The 19,338-nt window shown below is 47.8% G+C and overlaps 1 protein-coding gene and 1 long non-coding RNA gene across 7 annotated transcripts in view; one reads left to right on the top strand and one right to left on the bottom strand.

Annotated features, from left to right (window-relative positions):
* The window catches only part of LOC116950624 (disintegrin and metalloproteinase domain-containing protein 10-like), a 54,870-nt gene that overhangs the window by 15,506 nt on the left and 20,026 nt on the right, over nucleotides 1–19,338 (bottom strand). Inside the window, exons 3-8 of the mRNA XM_032968540.2 lie at nucleotides 17,285–17,403; nucleotides 10,759–10,917; nucleotides 8,062–8,165; nucleotides 6,900–7,046; nucleotides 5,939–6,031; nucleotides 5,546–5,726 (exon numbers count right to left, since the gene is read on the bottom strand). Coding sequence (XP_032824431.1) covers nucleotides 5,546–5,726; nucleotides 5,939–6,031; nucleotides 6,900–7,046; nucleotides 8,062–8,165; nucleotides 10,759–10,917; nucleotides 17,285–17,403 — 803 coding nt within the window. The remainder of the gene's footprint in view (nucleotides 1–5,545; nucleotides 5,727–5,938; nucleotides 6,032–6,899; nucleotides 7,047–8,061; nucleotides 8,166–10,758; nucleotides 10,918–17,284; nucleotides 17,404–19,338) is intronic.
* On the top strand, nucleotides 1,963–12,349 carry LOC142930516 (uncharacterized). Of its 6 annotated transcripts, XR_012946454.1 has the most exons (4): nucleotides 2,238–3,638; nucleotides 8,099–8,231; nucleotides 8,542–8,604; nucleotides 11,967–12,349. It is a non-coding gene; the product is annotated as an uncharacterized LOC142930516 (long non-coding RNA). The 6 variants fall into 6 exon arrangements; XR_012946458.1 differs by lacking the exon at nucleotides 11,967–12,349 and adding an exon at nucleotides 1,963–2,218 and having other exon boundaries at nucleotides 3,096–3,638; nucleotides 8,099–9,912; XR_012946456.1 differs by lacking the exon at nucleotides 11,967–12,349 and adding an exon at nucleotides 1,963–2,218 and having other exon boundaries at nucleotides 3,076–3,638; nucleotides 8,099–9,912.

The raw sequence follows: 19,338 nt of genomic DNA, 5'->3' as shown, positions 1-19,338 counted from the left end.
AGGACAGGGAAACACTCACGAGAGATGAACACTCAGGAGAGGTGAACACTCAGGAGAGGTGAACACTCTGGAGAGGTGAACACTCAGGACAGGGGAACACTTATAGATCCTCGCCGAGTCAACACGAGGCTCCACCAACATAACCACGCGCGCATAATGGCGGCTTCAGGAGTTCACACGTCAAGGTGCAGACGTCACCGCGGCCACTGCCATTGATGTCACCGTGCCTCGCCATCGCTTCCTTCCTGCCTTCCGTTAGATCCCGTATTAGTTGCGGAGCGGACAGCTGACCTCCACAAGTCTGCTCTTACAGTTTCATGATCACCACCGGTTGGCTTTAGGTCTTCACGTTGGTCACTGACCCCTGGATGATAGTCCGATGCCTGACGCAAAAAAAGCCCCGTTATTCGACTAATTGGAATAATGCCAAAATGACCCTGGGGTTGAGTGTTTCTTTCACGCATTACCGGCTTCCAATAAGTGGGTTACCCGAAGCCAAACCCATAAAAAATATACTTTTGTGAAGCCTGACAGCAGCTGAGAGGGCAAGACCTTGGCCTAAGCACTGTGTGAAGGTCTGGCAAAGATGCCCTCTCCAATTCAACGACAGAGCCATATACACTCTTAGTTATGTAAAGCAGATCGCACTCACAATGTCTCAATGCATTTGTGTGCCTCTCAAAGTGAAGCTCTCCCCTTATAGTAATAATTTCATAATGTGCAGCTCTCGGTGTTTCCACTACTGGATGAGTGCCTTTACCCGCACGGTGTCGGTGGTGGGGATTGTTTGGCCATACTTCACTCCGTCGGTCAGCGCGGATTGGTGAAGAGGTGGGGGAGTGGAGGGCAGGACCGGTTCAGACATCATTCGCCATTGATGTTAGCCGTGAGCAGGAATAAAACCCAATTACAATCGATTTTTAGGTTCACAACACACGTGTGTGAACTCTTATCTCTGACAACCTTGGCAGTGCTGTTTGTGGCTGGCCACTTGACGTTGCGGCCCTTTAGGCCCTGTGCTCATCAACTGCGTAAACAAATATTCAGAACGAGCAAATAAATTTTCAACACGTGTCCGTGACGCATCCACTCGAATCGCACGTCATTCGTGACGAATCTAAACTGGATGAAAATAAAAAAAACTAAAGCGCCTTGAGGCTGACGGAACAAACGACACTACTGCAAGCAATGCTGCCCTCGTGGGCACCACAACAAAAATAGAACAGTCGCGTTCGTCCGTGCGTCTGCCCGCTCGTGTGCAATGGAAACATTAATACCCCGATGCCTCCCGTGTCACAGCCGTGTGCCGCACTACGCAAGCTCCAGCCACATCACGGACAGCTGACGGGACTAGGGTCGCCACCTCCGAAGCTCAAACAAAAACCGGAACACATTAAGAGAAGGAAAGGAATAATATTTCTCAATCCCAGAAGAGGGGAGAATGACGTGTAAATGCAGTGGTTTATTATTATTATTGTTAAACCACTGACCAAAAACACCCCAGAAATGTTAATGTTCCAGTAAAGAATTCCAGATTTTCCTAGCACAGCTATCTCAAATTGAGGACGTACAGTAAAACCTTGGATTGCGAGTAACTTGGTCTGCGAGTGTTTTGCAAGACGAGCAAAATTTGTAAATAAATTTTAACTTGATAAACGAACGAGGTCTTGCAATACGAGTAAGTACGTATACGCTTTGTCTGCCGAGCGTCACGTGATCACAACTGATATACGAGTGCTTTGATATACGAGTGCTTTGGATTACAAACACGTTTCCGGAACGAATTATGCTCGCAATCCAAGGTTTTGCTGTACTGGGAAAATCAGGACAGGTGGCAACCCTAGACGGGACACGTGCCGGCACACCGCGCTAAACACCGCGACATCGATTGCCCAACGACCGCGATGCTAAAAATACGGCGCAGGAGCCTCGTGCACGGCGCTCACGCGTTACTCATTAAACCCGCATGGTTAGCGAGTAAATGAGAAATGCCTTAATTGTTCGATCACCATGCAGGGCGTGCATTCCGACTCCAATCAGAGCCGTTGGCTCTGTGCACACTGGAGTGAGGACAGTCCACGTGTAATCGTGTGCTTGGGAGGCAGTCGCCCTTCAACAACAACAGAGGGCAGAGGAGCGATGCGCGAATCAACGAGTGCAGCGCCAGGCGGCTAATACCCAGCGAGGTCCCACAGTGGGGAGCACAGCTGGTGCAACTGTAAGTCGTCTCAGTCAATTAACCTATAACACTTGGGGCCTGTCCCTTGACCTCCTGCCAGAAAGCCTTCGAAACTTCCAAGTGCTGTGGTGACGTTTTGTGTGTGTTGAGGAGAGTGGTGGAGCAGTGGTTGACGCATTGCGCTATGAACCCACAGACCCGAGTTCGATTCCCATGAGCGCACTCGTGATAGCGTGTTTATAAATGTGCTTAGTTACTTACTTAGCGGCTGACATTCGTGGCGATTGATGTCAAAACTCGTTCTGGGAATCCCGTAGGTGGTGTTGGTATTAAGTGAGCACCTGTTGCGGCGTGTTGCTGTCCCCCCCCCACCCCATCCATCTCGTGCGTCGTGCCGGCTTTAATAGCACTTGCCCAAATGCGCGCGAGCATCGGCTGTGTATCAGTGATGGGTGTATGTTCATGCGTATGAATGTATATGCGTGAATAGACATACGTATGCGCGGTGTTGGCCGTCGGCGAGTATGATGGGTATGCGTCCATGTGTACGTTATGTACGAGTGTGTAGGTGTGAATACACACGTAGGTAGGAGTTAGTGTACTGCACTATGAACCCAGCAACACAAGTTTGATTCCCGCACACAGCCAATATCCGTGAGGTTAATGTGAACAAGTCATGGGCCTGCCCTAGGTCGACTCAGCCTCAAATGAGTAACGAGTGTGATGTGTAAACATCGCCACTCGGGAGGCAAAGGCAGTCTGGTGTGGTGCTGGCCACCCACCCCCTCGTATGCTGTTTCGGCCTTCAAAGCTGCTTGCTAACAGGAGTGATGAAGGCCATGCGGGGGTTCTTTGTTTTGGACACCGTGCAGTGTGCTGTGTGTGAACTCGCGCAGGAATGTGTGGACTTGCGCAGGTATCCCGGTGTACAGGTGACTGCAGTAGCAGGAGTTGGGGTGTACCGACGTGTGTACACGTGCGGGCGCTACCTTCGAGCTCACGGCCAACACCGGTAATGAATATCTGAACAGATCTTGGACCTTCCTTAGGTCGCATTGGGGAGCCAAAGCGGCCGGGCATGATGCCAACCACACCACCGTACCCCCGTGCGCCGTGTCAGCCTGAATACGTGCTCGCTAACAGGAAATGATCCCAACAGTCGTAAATTTGCGCAAAATAATAAAAAAACACATTTACTTACAGCATTCACTCCAAATTAAAAGTACGCGTCAGTCTCGTGTCCGCATGTTCGGAGCAGCACGTGCGTTCCTCACGCGCTCACGACTTCACAAAACATGGAACCGTGCGTGCTGTCAGGAAGCGCGATGGGAAAAACCACGGACACCCCACGCCGCCAGGTGCACCCTCGGCCTCGCCGTGATGCGCGCTCCACGCGACGCCCGCTGGCCCAATGAAGCGTGCAGACAGGAGAGGTGGCGGCACCCGAAGGTACCCAGGGGTAAGCTTCGACCCCACGCGCACTCTCGCAGGTATTTCGGGAGCATGTGCCAGGGCGCCATGGACTGGAAAAAAAACTCGTCCTGCCAGGCCCCCGCCAGGCTCTCGGGCAGCGCCGCCCATGCCGCCCGCCAATCGAGTGAGGGCACGTCGCGCTGCCACGCCGCCCTCACCAGAGCCAGTTAAAAAAATATATAATTCAAACCATTAAAAGGGTGCCCAAATCAAACATTTCACGTGACCGTTGTGAAATGTTTAGTCGACGGGAAATCCTTTAAAAAAAAAAGGAGCGTGAACCAAACGAAGAGCAGGTAAAGTTTCTATTGGGCTTTTGAGGAATTTTAGAACTTTCTGGAACGGAAGGAGCACCTGCCGGCACTTTGTAGCCACCAGGAACCGCGACCAAAACCCTCGTGTTTATCTCGTTGCGCCGACGAATCAGAATCTTTACACTAGAGGAATCCGATGAGCTGTGAACCTCTTTTCACAGACAACCTCAGCAGTGCACTACGTTCAGTTTGACATCCATATAAGACACCCGTGGGTATGTTGTCATGGAATTTGGTGAAGTTGAGTTGATTCTGAGCAAGAATTTCCCGACCCTTGGGTTGTAAAACACCTAGCTCTCAGCGTAAAAAAACGAGCAAAGGTTAATGCGCATTACAGTCCGAGCTGTGGGATGCCCTTGAGCATCTCCCCCACCCTACAGTACGGTGTAGGAGTCCACGGAGGATTGATTAACCCTTTTGTGGCTTCACGCGGCCGAATGCACGGGAGTCAGATTTCAAATTCCTGTCGCCTCTGTAATCGCCGCAACCCCCACGAAACAGAGAAATCCGCGTGTTTCTCCGGTTAACTCCCTTGCTTGGAACGGAGGAGGTCGTGGATTCGATCCCAACCCTGACAACTGTATATTTAAAGTTTGCATGCTCGTGGATTTTTCTCCAGGACCTCCGGTTTTTCCCTCCAGGACCTCCGGTTTTTCCCTCCACATTTAGAAACGTGCGTTTAGAGTACTTGGCTGCTATAAACTTCCACATGATAAGCCACTTCGCTGAGCTATCATTCGTGACCAGGTCGCTTCTGAAAAAGAGCAATGCAGCTCAGTGGACCTTACCTGTTAAAATAAGAAAATATGCTTTTTTAGTAAATGCTCCCTCTCCACCCCTCCCACGGCAAACAGGCCCAAACTTATTGAACCAAAACTGCCACCGCCCCTGCAGCCTCCCACACAAAATGTCAGGGAGTCACCTGCACCCACTCAGGTGGGCCCCCTCCTCCCCACGCTGGGGAAAGGCACCAAATGCTGCAGCGACGAAAACCGCAACAGCAGCTGGGATTGATCCCCCACCGCTAGGCCTCAAACCTCCTCGCCCGGCCTGTCCATCAGCTGTCACCTCGCCTTGAAGAGGGATCGCTTAACGGCGGGCAGATTAAAGCTTCACATGCGAACACACCGCTGGAATGTTTCTGGCCTCAGAATTTTTGTCTACCTTTTGCCGTTCAGTGCAAGTTTAAAGTGGAAGTGTGTCTATGGATTTTACAAATAAATAAAACAAACCAAAGGGATGCACTAGGCAACACCTGCAGAGGCAAACGTACGTCTGCCAGACATCTATTGATTCTTCTTCTTTGCGATTGAATAAACGGTCTCAGTTCGGACGTCATAACTGAATTATTGTTTTGCAATTACGGTCCATGTAATGCCTCTAGTGGCTGCATGTTTTTTTTATGAGACCCAATTAAACACAATGGCACAAACACACTGATTCGTTCTCATGCGTGCGATCATTCGCAGGCATTGCGTGTGCAACAATCTATATTAAATTGTGTGGAGCACGCGGGGTGGGGGGGGGGGTTAAAAGTCGGCCGACAGAAGTGGAACAAAAAAAAAACCGCGCCGCTTACTCGGGGAAGCGACCCAGGCAAGGCCGAGGACGCCGTTGTCGAAGACGCGGTCGGTGAAGAGGTAGGAGAGGCAGTAGTCGTCGTAGTTGCCCTCCGAGTGCATGTCCAGGAACTTGTCGACGCCGATGTTAGCGAAGCGGAAGGGGTTGCTACTGTCTTTCTCGTGGTCCGTGGTGTTCACCTGCGGTGCGGCGTGTGGACGCGAGCGTCATTTTAGAGCCGGGTACGAGGGGGACACCGCTCCACGTCCACGCAGATCGGCCGGTCGGCCGCGCCGAGGGTGAGGGGCGCCCACGTGTGTGCGTGTGTCTGCCCGCTAACAGCACTTGCCCCAATAGTCTGTTAAGGCTACACAGGGGATCTTTGTTTTGTTTTTGTGTGCGAGAGCCTCACCCGGATGCGTTTCACCAAGAAGTTTATGTTGCGGATGTTGTCGAAGTTGGTGACCCGGTAGATCTGGCTGATGGCCTGGACGTGATTCGCTATCTGAGCACAAGGATAAGGGCGAAGAAGGATTAGTAATGCTGGCAACTTCGAACGACTACGAAACTACGGGAAGCAGAGCAAGGCGTCGCCCCGTGTGATAGAAAACAACCAATGAAAGTGGGTACCACAAAACTGCTTCAAATATTAAGATCCCTTCTTAAGATCCCATCAAACAATCTCTAACCCAGACAATAGCTACCCTCCAAAAACTAAACATTTTCATAATTATGCACATGCCGTAACTACCCCAACATTGTGTGCTCTTTAGACCAATAAATATAATTGGTCATTAGCGTCGTTTTTTTAACAAACCCCGTTTCACTGGCTAGACAGCGCTCTATGCCAATGCCATATTAAGTTGTCAAAGTTGGTCATAGTACAAGAGTTCATATTTCTGGTGAAAATTACCGTAAAACCGCCCTAGTCGATAGAGGTCTTCTGGTTTCATTATGTTTGGACCCAATCTGCATGTTACTGGCTTTGACTTATGGACGAGAAACACAGACTGTGACAGAAAGGATGGAACAAAAACTGAAAAGTGAGCAGAAATAGGAACACATGGATTCGAGAACAGATGAAGGTAAAACCCATATTTTAAAGAAAAGTTAAGTGGGCTTGGGCAGGACAACGATGGCCGGTGGGGGGCGAAATTAACTACCGAGTAGCAGCTAAAGGAGAGAAAGCACTGATAAGGATGTCCACCGCTGAGATGGAGCGATGAAATCTCCTCGTGCACAGGTGCTGAGTTGATTGTTGCATCGCTGAACCATGAAGCCTCGCGACAGGCATGGGTAGGCCGTCATCCAGCAGTGGATTGACCGTGGCTGATGACGATGGTGACGATCATGAAATCGAGCGATGTTCTCACCTCGGCAGTAACGGCCTCCACGCTGCCGTACTTGCGGAAGAACATGTGGTCGGTCTGTATGTAGAGGAGGCAGGTGTTCTTGGATGGCGACACCTGGCGCTTTCGCCGTTTCAGGGCCTCGGCCTCGGACTTTGTGAGTTCCCTGGCCTACAGAACACAGAAGACAAAGAGCCCCCCAAAATAGCCTTGCACACAAAAGTTGGGGCAAGTGCTGTTCGCGAGCACCTATGAAAGCCAGCACAGCACACGATGGGGTGGACGGTCAACACCACGCCTGGTTGCCTTTGTTTCCCGAGTGCTGATGTTTACACACCACAGGTACTCATGTGAGGCTGTGTAGACCTAGGGGAGGCCCAAAACTGCTTCACATAATCGTCACTAGAGTTGGTCATGAGCGGCAATCATCTCCGATGGCCAAATTTATAGCACTAACCTCGACACGACCGCTCTCCATTACTGCAGAATGCACGAACACACTTCCACCGACAGTGAGACATAGGGTCTAATGCGTAGGTTTTCGCAGCCAATATTACAATTGATAATTGACTTTTGGGAGAGGCAACGTAATGATCTGAGCAAATCTGTGTCAATGTGAGCCTTCCAGCACCCAGCACAGCCAAACGAAATTGTGCCAAGTGTGCTTTAAATGCTGAATATATTATTTCAGCTCACCAGTAAGTTAACGAACAAACCTCTACCCGTCTTCTTTGGTTCTTTCGGTAAAGTCACGTAGAATGAGAATAAAATAATAAAATAAAATAACACAATAAAATTCTCACGACGTTTCGGCCACAACACAAGTGGCCTTCTTCAGGTGAAACGCTTGAAGCTCTGTCGTCCCGACAGGTCTGCTCCTTTCACCTGAAGAAGGCCACTTGTGTTGTGGCCGAAACGTCGTGAGAATTTTATTGTGTTATTTTATTTTATTAATTTATTATTTTATTCTCATTCTACATGACTTTACCAAAAGAACCAAAGAAGATGAATCCTTGCAGTCACGAAAGCTTTAAATCGAAAAACTCTACCCGTCTGTTCGTCCATCTGTTGGGTCGTCCATTTGTCCTTCTGTCCATTTGATCTTCCGTCCGTCCGTTTATCCGTCCGTTTGTCCTTCTGTCTGTTTGACCATCCTTCTGTCCATCCGTTCCCACCCCGCGCTCACCTGCTCTTCGGCCACCCATCCCTCGGGCCGCTGGTAGCGCTGCATCTGATCGAAGACCGATTTATTGGCGCAGCCGGCGTGCGAGCCAACCTTGTCGGGAAACTCTGTGAGAACAACAATACCCAAAGGGCAAGGCAAGCGTATGTATGCAGATAAAGACAACTGTTGGGGTAAGTGCTGTTATCGAGCCACACACACGTTACAGACACACACACGCTCTTATGAAATATATTCATAATCATAATTTACAGACATTTGTCAATCCACTTTTTATTATTCATGCATAATTAATCATGCGTTGAATGTGGGGAACATAAATGTGGGGGTATAGAAGTAAGGTACAACAATAGTAGCCATTTAACAATTCACCGATAAAACTCTACTTGTAAGTCCGTGATACTGTGGCCAAATCGTGCGTCTCACAATGGGTCGTTTATGATTTCAGTGAACCATGTTAATTATTTTCTCAAACACCTTTAGGCGAAAGACACCCAAAAGGAAGACAGCAGAGGACGGAGAAAGACAACGAAACTTTACATACGGGCAAGTTCTGCGACTATGGACGCACACTTCAGAGAGTTAAAAGTTGTAGCCAAATCATTCAGCACAACTTGAAAATGGGATGTTTATGTTATCATAGCATGTCCATCAATTAGGAATGTGTGATTCACAGAGATGTAATGGGTCCAGCATTCTTTTACAAGGGAGAAATGCTCATAAAATATCCATGATATTGGATGCGCTTTGACAAACTGATGGTGATGGCGAGATAGGTATTTTGTTTGTATCGAACTAACAACCGATTCTGTAAATAAGCCTTATTCTCCAAAATTATAATCACCTTCACAATTACACCCCGAGCATATTAAGGTGATTGAAACATTGTATTGTGAGATTGCCTCATTTGTGGAACTGTCTATAAAACATTAATAATATGGCCTTTGTCAATCCGCTGTTGGAAGGCCTCCCCACGCCGTGTCTGTCATAGCGGTTGGTAAACCATATTTCACTGTGATGGTCCGTGTGGTACGGTGCAGTCAAAATCATGTTTTCTGTATTGTCTTCATCAGTTAATCTGTTTGTTGTACGATGTACGTCCTCAAATTTACGACCGCCCCTCGCAGTATAGCGATATGAAAATCACGTGGGAAGGAGACTGAAGTAAATCATAAAAATTAACAACTGGACTCGAACACAATGTAGCACATTCAAATCAAAGGGGTGTACAACAACATTCTTATAAATAAGTCCCAAATTCACAGGGGAACGCGCAATAGCTCTGCCGTGAAGTCACACATACCAGCAGCAGCACCAGCAGCAGCAGCAGTGCCAGTGTGACATTGATGCTAAGCAGGTTGGTGTCTAAAAACTTGATTTGAAGCTTTCGTGACTGCAGGAATGACTCTTTGGTTCTTTCGGTAAAGTCACGTAGAAAGAAAATAAATTAAATAATAGAGTACGCCGTTTCGATTGCAACACAAGCAACCGTCATCAGGTAGAACTAAATTTGAGAGAGAGACAAAACACAGACACGGAGACACACAGACAGACACATAAGCAGAGAGAGACAGCACAGACACAGAGAGAGAGACACACAACATAGACACACAGAGACAGTTTTCTCAAACGGCCTATTTCTCTCTCCAAAACCCACCAGGGCTCTCATAGGTCCACCCGCTCCCCCTCCCCCCCCGGCCATCCCCGGGTGGACCGCTCTCTCAAATGAAGTTCTACCTGATGACGGTTGCTTGTGTTGCAATCGAAACATCGTACTCTATTATTTAATTTATTTTCTTTCTACGTGACTTTACCGAAAGAACCAAACAGGTTGGTGTCTCTCCAGTCTCTTGATGATAGCTCAGCCAAGAGGATACAAGTGCACCAAGTGTCATCTTTTTTCCTCCAATTAATTATATTCCGAATGTTGTGCTAATAGCGTCACGAGACAAAGAATCCAATTGTAACTCTCGCAGAGCAATGCGACTTTACCTGCTAGGGGGAACGGCCCAAGAAAGTGGATATCACAGAGCTACCCCCGAGATCCCTACAAGTGACTGCTGGTTCACACAGTAAGGTGGCAGAATTATCCAACCCATCCTGACAACATACTGTTTGTCACATGGCAGTAAATTTAGCTGAATTAAGCGCACATCCAATTTTAATGCAATAGTGTTTTTGTTTAATGACAGGTGGCTGTCTGGATTCAAACCCAGGTTCACAGTGATGCCAGCTTGGCGTTCTGACATCTGAATCACTCAGCCAGTTTTAAAAAATGAAACCAAAAGAACACGAGTGTCGTTTTTTTTTTAAATAGGGAAGTCAAGCGCAGTTTGTTTTGCGAGTTCTCAGAAAAGGCTGATGCTCTGTGCAACATTGTTTAGGTAAATACTGAGACTACAGAACTGACTGGAACAAACCCCACAACAAACGCTTGCCAAATTCTCTTTCCACCACGCTCACCCCTCGATACAACGCTCACCACCTCTCTCCACCACATTCAACCCCTTCTTCCTTCACCACACTCATGTGATGGCCAGTCGAAACTAAACACGGAGTGTGGCAGACAAAGTAGGGAACACTCCTGATTAGCAGCACTGTGGAGGCAGGTGGTTGGCAATCTGGCCATAGCTGCAGCAGACAGCCAGTTTGAATGGCGCAATAGCAGCAGCAGTGGTGGCCGTAGCGGTGGGCACCCACCGACATCGTCCTGATGGTAGATAATGGAGTGGAAGGGCATGCTGCCGCGCGCCGCGTAGCGCTCCGACGGCTCCACGTGGTAGGTGCCATGCCGCGTGCTGATGAAGCCCTCGAAGCGGCCGCTCTGCACGCTGCCGTAGCAGAACGAGTCGCTCTCTCCTGCGAGGGGGGGGGGGCAGCAGCGGCAGTGGGACGGGTGGGGGGGTGAGAGGGTAAAGGTCAGAGCATCGGGGTCGGGGCAGCGGGGGTAGAAGTTCCGCACGCTCGCGTACGTTCGCAGCCGCGTCGCATGAGCGAGTCGCCATCGTTGCCGTGCGGGACAGAGGTTAAAGTTCAAGGGCACGAGTTCAAACCTGGAGTGGTGTCTCTCTCGAGGCTGTAGAACGACTACTGCTTTGCGGGGTTTTTAGTTCGCGCTCTCGTGTGTTTCTGGATTGTGCCGGCGTGTTTCACTCCTCGTGCCGGAAGCTTCTTCAGTTCCGTTCCCACTACGGTCAGTTATGTTCCTGAAGAAGCTCCTGGCACATGCAGCGAAACGTCGGGAACATCGCGCCAAACAACACGCCAGTACGATCCGGGAACGTATCTAGAGAACTGCGCAGCATAAGCGCAGCACTATAGTTATTGCCACATGAATGTGGAATCTCCACTGTGGCCGAGAGCCACCAAAGGAGCTGAGGACCATCCAATGCACAGTGAAGCGTGGAGACAGTGGCCTTTTAACTTAAAAACAGAATCACATCGAGTGGACTAATGTTGCAGGAAATGGCTCTTTTTCTACTGAAAAAAGCCAACTGCCTAAAACCGAAGCCTAGTCTATATTTCCTGAGTTGGAGCAGTGTTAACGATAACAGCCTCATAGAAACTTGAGACTCTTGCAGAGGAGTCTAAATAAAATGGGATGTTTGGCCAATTCCATAATCAAGGAGTGTTTGGTGTGGCCAATGCCATTATGCGTTTGGGATGAAACAAAAGTACGTGGGGGGACACCTACTGCTCATGCAAGGGGATGACACAGACACATTCACAAAGATGGATTCAAGGACCCTTTTCCTCTCCTGCCACCTCGTGGCCACCTCGCTTGAGCCAGTGATCCGCAGCCGGTGGTATTTGCCAACAAAACTCCCTCCCTAAGCTCTCTAATGTGTGTTAAGGTTGATTCTGGGCTCTTGTTCGGCGTGATATCTGACTTTTTTTTCACTCCATAGGCTGGGAGTTTCTTCCAATTGGGAGTTTTCGGAACCGAACCGTCCGGTTCCTGAAGAAATTCCCAGCATGTGGAGCAACATCTCCCTTCATCTCACCCAGCGGCACGCGGAGCGCAACCTGGAAACGCATGTCGGAGAGTCGTCGGGCAGTGGCTCTCAACAACTGCTCTAAAAAAAAGAATTAGTTTTAGTTTAGTTATTTTGGCTGCTGTACCCCCTTGTTGAATTCTGTTTCAAGCAAGTACCCCCTCGCCTGACCCAACATGGTTCTGAGAAATAAATGTATGAATTAATGAACATCAACATTTTTACCGATTGTCCATTTTGTGAGGTATCCTAACGAGCTGCGAGTAACTGCAAGCAAATAAAACTAAATTTAACAAGACGTTCTGCACGCTTGACGTCATTTGTTAGCTGGTTACTCTTGAAAACCACATTGTTTACGGTCAATGAGTTTAGAAACATATTTTATATCGCTCTAGGTTACCATATGGATTTAAATTCTATTGTAGTTATTTTATATTGGCAGATTCATACATAATTATTCACCGTGACTCATGTATGATATAATTTCACATCATTTATAAATCACCTCACGTACCCCCAGAGGTCCGCATACCCCAAGTTGAGAACCACTGCCGTGAACCAAAGATCCCCTGTATAGCCTTCACAGACTGTTGGGGCAAGTGCTGTTAGCGAGCATCGATGAAGGCCGGCACGGCACACGAGGGGGTGGGCGGCCAGCACCACGGCCCGGACGTCTTTGTCTCCCTAGCGCCAATGTTTACACACCGCACCAGGTGCTCATTTGAGGCCAAGTCGACCTAGGGGAGGCCAATGACCGGTTCAGAAAATAGTCACTGGTGTTGGCCGTGAGCAGGAATCGAACCCGGGTCTCTTAGTTCATAGCTCGGCACGCTAACCGCTGCACCGCCACTCCCCGCACGTACAGACGCACAGCCGCTGAGCACAACGGCTGTAACATGCACAGGAAGAGCATCTTAAATTCTATTTGAATTCCCCACTTCACGGCTAATGGGGTCGTGCCCCCTTGCTGCCGGGCGTGGAGGCATCGCAATGCCGGTGGCAATCGCTGGGGCGTGCGTGGGATGGGGACCTGCGCTACACGGTGTCCCAAGGCCACTGTAAATCTCACCGTGCTACGTTAAAGGAAGATGCACTGAGCCACAAAAGGCGTTACTCTTTCTGGAGTGCGGAAACCAAAAATCACCATCATCATAATCATCATCATCGTCGTCGTCGTCATCGGTGTGGAATTCCACGTTGATTATATTAATCAAGGTGCAACAATGGATCTGGTTGTCGATCAGCATCAATTCTTAAGCTCACAATACATGCATCGAATTGCGTGCAAAAGAACCCGCAACGAATTAGCACCTCCAGTGGCTGCCAGGACAATGCGATGTGCACGGCAACAGATATACACAGATTCTTTAATCGTGAAAAATGATCGAGTCGCATACTGTATGTTGGTTGTAACAGGATTAATATTAACCCTAATGGCTGCTACAAAATGTGAGTTACATAAACAAATCGTGCAGGTGAATCGGGAAAATGTATTAAATTAAATGGGTACAAGGGGGTGAATTGTTACGCCTGTAATGTTCACTAAAAGTGCCCGGCTGTAAGTGAAATTTATTGTAGAATAAAGGCTGTTCCAAATTCTCTTGTTATGAGAATTCGTATCATCAGCAGAGCTATGCTCATTGTCAGGCTCCTTGCCTACAAACATCGGGCAGTTCACCAGCACTGCTTCAAGCACGCCTGACTTCGCTGGTGAGATCCTGAATGTCGAAACCAGTCAAGTGTGCTGAAATTACGGACTCCCAGAAGGCCGTGTGGCTGATGGGATGTATAAAAAAATAGCTTTTGTATAGAGGGACAGACATGTGAAGGAGGTGTATTGTCTGCTTATTTTTTTGTTATTTTATTACACTTATACTCTCCACAACTACAAAACATTCTATTTTCTGTTATGTTCAGAGCTGATTGGACAAAGGTCTGACCCTACCCCTACTGTGAGTCTACCTTCTTATTAACACAAGCTTAAGTTGGATGGCCCAGCACAGATGCTCTTTCTGTGTATCTACAAGAGCTGTTTGTTTTTTGAGTGGCGTCTAAAGTAAAGCGATCTTCCTTGTAAACTTACACGGCCCTGCAAGACAAACTGAGGCAGCTTATCACGAACGCTGCTTTGCGCAACCAGACAACTGGTGCCTGCGGACTCGGAACGTATTTTGTCGTAAACAAAAATCTGACGAACATATTTGTCAACGGATTCTTCTCATTTCAATTGATGACACTACGAGTGGATGAAAATCACCAAGCATCACAATGACTATAACTGTGACGAGATGAGCCTAACGAGTCTGAATGACAACGCAGAATGAGAAAATTTGGTAACCTTTTTGGAGACTGCAGTGCGCTTAGGAAGACCAACATTGGCTATCTTTATTTATAAGCACACTTTTAACGAATTCGAGGATTGGCAATGTCGAGGGCTGCTGGCCACGTCCAGAAGGCCTCAGGGAGAGAGTTTGTGTCACGTTACTGTTCCTCCTTCGTTGAAGGAGTGCAGACTATAGTGGTTTACTATAAGGGACTATAGTTTGGGTTGCATGGCCACAAACGCACTATTGTGGCTCGTCTTTAATGTTCCATTTCTTAAGGAGATGTGTTGATCGGCCTGTTGCTGATGTTCTTATGAGGTTAATGCCGAAGAGTATTTGACTAAAGGTTTGGCTGGTTTAGACGACGAGACTAATCAAATAACATCCACAGTTTAAGAAGTGACTAACATCATTAGACCTCCTTTGCCAGTACCAAAATGTAATAATAGGGTTTTTCCCCTTTTTTCTGGCAACAAAACTGAAACCTTTTTACAAAGATTCATGTCTGCATTAACCACAATACCTGCAGTCAAAATGCAAACAAAAACATACTGTGATAATATATGCATTGTCCTTGAAACTGATTGGTCCACAGCAAGGGACGGCTTTCTTTAAAAGACATGAATCCTTGTAAAAAGGTTTCAGTTTTGTTGCCAGAAAAAAGGGGAAAAACCCTATTATTAAGTGACTAACATTTCACAGGTTTGTCGTCTGGACGAAGGCTGCGAAAAACAATTTCGAACACTGTGCAGACTGCATCGAACTATCGTCAACATCTATTCATTTAGATTCATTAAAAAACAGATACAAGAACACTTGTAATTAGAACATAACCGGGAGCAGCTCATGGAATTGGCAGGAGACTGGCTGTAATATTTTATTTATAGAAGACGTATCATGCCATTTAAACACCCCGATTCTTGAACTGCGGCTGCGCGAAGAATATGAAAGTGACGAGAAATTGTAACGCAAAACAATCTCTTTGCACATGACCTCAGCTTCTCTCTTGATACTGAAATCTTGGACCTCCTTCCAAGAACGTTCGTTCCTTTTTTTACCAACACAGCCACACGCGTTGCTCCTGCTGCTCCTCCTCCTCACGTTTTTAACACCGGCATTCACATGATGACGTTGACAGCCATCCCACTCCTGCTTGTCGTTTACTCAGTGCATCCTTTCCACGGCGAGTCGGAACCGCGCTGGTCTAGTCAAGCTCCAGTTCAACGTATCGGGCCTGGCCCAAGAACTCAAGACTCCCAAAGGAATACAAGTAGACTAAACAATGTGGATTTACACGGCATCTAAATGCGACCGCATCTCAAGACGATGCATAGAAACAGTGTGCGTATTTCATTTCATAGAGAGAGAGAAAAAAAATCAGTCATAGGCAGTGGATAAAGGTTTTCAGCCTTGACTAGCCAAATCCTGGATTTTATCAGGGCTGTTCGGATGTTACTTCTGAAAAGTGAAAAAAATTCCCAGGATGATCAAAGAGGACAAAAACATCTGAATCAAGGCAATTTTGGCAGCCTGCCCTAGGCCACAAATACAAGTCCCATGTACACCCAACAATCCAAATGTATAATCTGTTCACACACGGGGAATTGTTTAACCCCATCTCAATATATTATCTGACACTCTGTGAGACACCCTCTGCTACACTCTCCAAACTCTAATTAAAAACCACTTTGTTGCTGTTCAATTAACAATTATTATAAGAGGTCAACGGGCAGTGGCATTTGCCAATTAAGGTGACAACATGTATTGACTTGAATGACGAATAACAGCTCCTGATTAATTAGTGTCATTAACTACAAGTGCAATTATTCAAAGCACGCCATCTCGCCCAAATCAAAAAGCTACCCAGCCGCCCCCCCTCCCACTCCACTCACCATCCACACACAGCATTTAGATGCCCTCTCGTGACACCACCACCGAGATGTCGCCTTCATATTTTCCAGTGCGGTGACGGCCATGACTTTAAAGGCTTGTTTTTGTCATTATCGAAGCTTCAGGCGCATGTGGGACAGCCCAGGACATAAAACGCACATGAGCAGCTGCTCGATAAGGGCTGCTCGTTTTGCACCTTCGTTAAACAGCAGCTGGCCGTAGCTAGAATGGCTTCTCAGGCGTGGCGGCGAGTTGATGCCCTCAACACGGCCACCAACGACTGCCCGGAACAAAACCAAAATTTATCAAATTCGGCGCTGCTTGTAATTGAGCTGAAGTCAAGGTCCGAGAATTAAAAATATGTATCTGACTGTCATGCACCAAACATTACTTACTATGGCAGGGTAGCTGGGGAATTGCTGCCTAAGGCCGTGTAAACTCGAGCTCACTTAAAGGGATCTCAAAAGTAGTTCTGTGATATCCGCTTCCGTGGGCCGTTCTCAAACACCAAGGGTTGCACTGGCTCTGAATGGATACCTCGCTTGATGAAACGACAGCACGATAGCACGACTGGGATACAACTGGGAGAGCAGACTAAAAACACAAAAAAGAAAAAGCATGCATATGCGTGGATTATGCAAAACTTTTCGACATGCTTCCTTGGAAGTGTGTGATGTAACATCATACATCATTGCCTTTGGCGATGGACAAGGCTTGTATGTATGTTGAACTTCGTTCGCACCGTACGCAGCCAACCGTGCTAATCGGAGGCTCACCCATTAGGTGCCGTTTGAACCACCAAATTTTGGGCAACCCTTCTGTAAATTTGTCCGGCTTTCTATCGGGCGAGTCCCGAATAGCAAAGCAAGTGTCAACTAAACTTCCGTGTATATTCGATCACCTTTACAAGAGTTATCGTGACCTTCCCGCACAGGCCATAGACAGATGACAGGCAATGGACGGCGGACGGTGGCATCGCCGTTGCCACCGCCGCGGGGATGTGGTGGGGAGCCGCACCGTGGAGTCTCCCGGCGTAGATGTGCGACGTGTCGTCGTGCCGCTCGCCCGTCGGCAGCTCCACGAAGAAGTCGTCGGAGAAGATCGACGCGTCCCGCTTCATGCGCATGTTGAACTGCCTGCTCCGCCGCGGGGGTTGAGATACATGCGAAGATAAAGAGAAAAATTCCACCTTATAAGCCTGGCGGGGCAAGTGCTGCTAGGGAGTGGCACCTTTGAAGGTCGATACGGCACGCGAGGGAGTGGGGTATGGCTAGCATCACGCCTGGATGCATTTGTCTCCCCTAGTGCTGATGTTTTCTACACACTTCACGAGGTAGACATTTAAGGCTGAGTCGACCTAGGGGAGGCCCATGACCGGTTCAAATATTCACCGCTGTTGTTGGTCGGTAGCGAGAATCGAATTCAGGTCGCTGGGTTTCTAGTGCGGTGCGCTAACCAATATACCACCACTACCCACATGCACACACACGCAGACACACGCACATATGGCAAAGGTGGAAAATACGCACACGCATGCGTACAAACATGCAGACATGCAAACGCACGTGTGAGTGTATACATACATGGTTATGCAAACACACACATGCAGAAACGCACACGCAGACACAAACACATTTTGACACGCACACATGCACAGATGCACACATGCAATCACACGCATGTAGAGATGCAGACATGTGGAGAGAGACAAACAGGCGGACAATCACACATTAATGGTTAAATCGGAACAAATGATTTTCATAATTGTTTCCGTTTGGTGCTCTTGAACAAAACAGTGCATCACCTTGTGACGGAGATCTGCCTTTGGAGGATGACATCACAGAACTATTTCCAAGATCCCTTAAATTGCCTCTTATCCACACTCGAGGCGTCATACTCTCTCACTCGCCCTGCTTTGGAAATGTCCTTCGCGTGGCAGTCAGGCATGCATTTTTAATTCTCAGCGCTACAACACGCCAAATGAACGTGGCCGAGTGGTAGCAAGTTCGCCGCTTATTGCAAAGATTCGTGATTCGATTCTAGCAGCCACCCTGAATAATACTGCGGGTATAATAATCTTTAAAATACCATGCGTTGTACTGCTTCACAGCTGCGTTAAAAATCACCATGACGTAATTCGCACGAGTAGTGTCCCGGCGTCCCAGTGCAAATAAAAAAAATGCCCAAAAATTACCCAATTGGTGGCGAGATGTCATCTTCCTCGCCAGGTATACAGGAGGTTGTGGGCTCGATCCCGACCCTGACGCTTATATATTTGGAGTTTGAATTTTCTCTCCGTGGTTAATGGATTTTTCTCCGGGTCCTCCTATTTTTCCCTCTACATTTCGAAAATGCATTGAGATTATTCAGCTGCTATAAATGTCCACATAAGCCACTTTGTTGAGCTATCATTGGCAGCCAGGTTGCTTCTGAAAAAGACCTATATAGCTTAGTGGGTTTTAGCTGGTAAATAAAAAATAAGCTTAGTTTACATTGCAATCATCGGCCCTCAATGCAAAAACTTGGCAGGAGACTCATTGAGGCTTTCCTGGATAAAAAAAAGTGTAATAAATTTGAAAATAAAAATGTACTACGATTATTTAATTGTGCAATTACTTGTGACAGGGCTTAGACCGTCGGCTCACTACACTTGAGACTTGCGGTTGAAAGCTGCACTCAGTGGTTACATTTGTTTTCAGCGATTACCAACTCGGCACCCAAGGGGATTTCCGAGCAAACCAGCTACCTCTACCTGTTAACCTCTCTCACCTTTCGCTCTAACACATAGCAAAGGGTCACTGATCGATGATGCAGGGCAAAGGCCGGCATTAAGAGACATGGGGTTGCAGTAATTGCTTGCACGGGTATTTACCTTCCCTTGCTCGGTAGGGCTCAGGGTAAGAATGATTGAGCGGGGGGCGGCCCGAACTGTGAGGGGCACTGCGTGTGCAGTGATTCATCGAGTTGGCTGGAACTGACGCTCACGATGCGTGCATAGAAACATGCGTGTGAGAATCTATATACTACGATTTTTTTTTGCAAATTGCATGCACGTTATGGTGCGCTGATGT

Source organism: Petromyzon marinus, chromosome 40 (genome assembly GCF_048934315.1).
Source record: "Petromyzon marinus isolate PM22_M1 ecotype Great Lakes invasive population chromosome 40, UKy_Petmar_22M1.pri1.0, whole genome shotgun sequence".
Classification (NCBI taxonomy): domain Eukaryota; kingdom Metazoa; phylum Chordata; class Hyperoartia; order Petromyzontiformes; family Petromyzontidae; genus Petromyzon; species Petromyzon marinus.
This window is presented reverse-complemented; position numbering and strand designations above follow the sequence as displayed.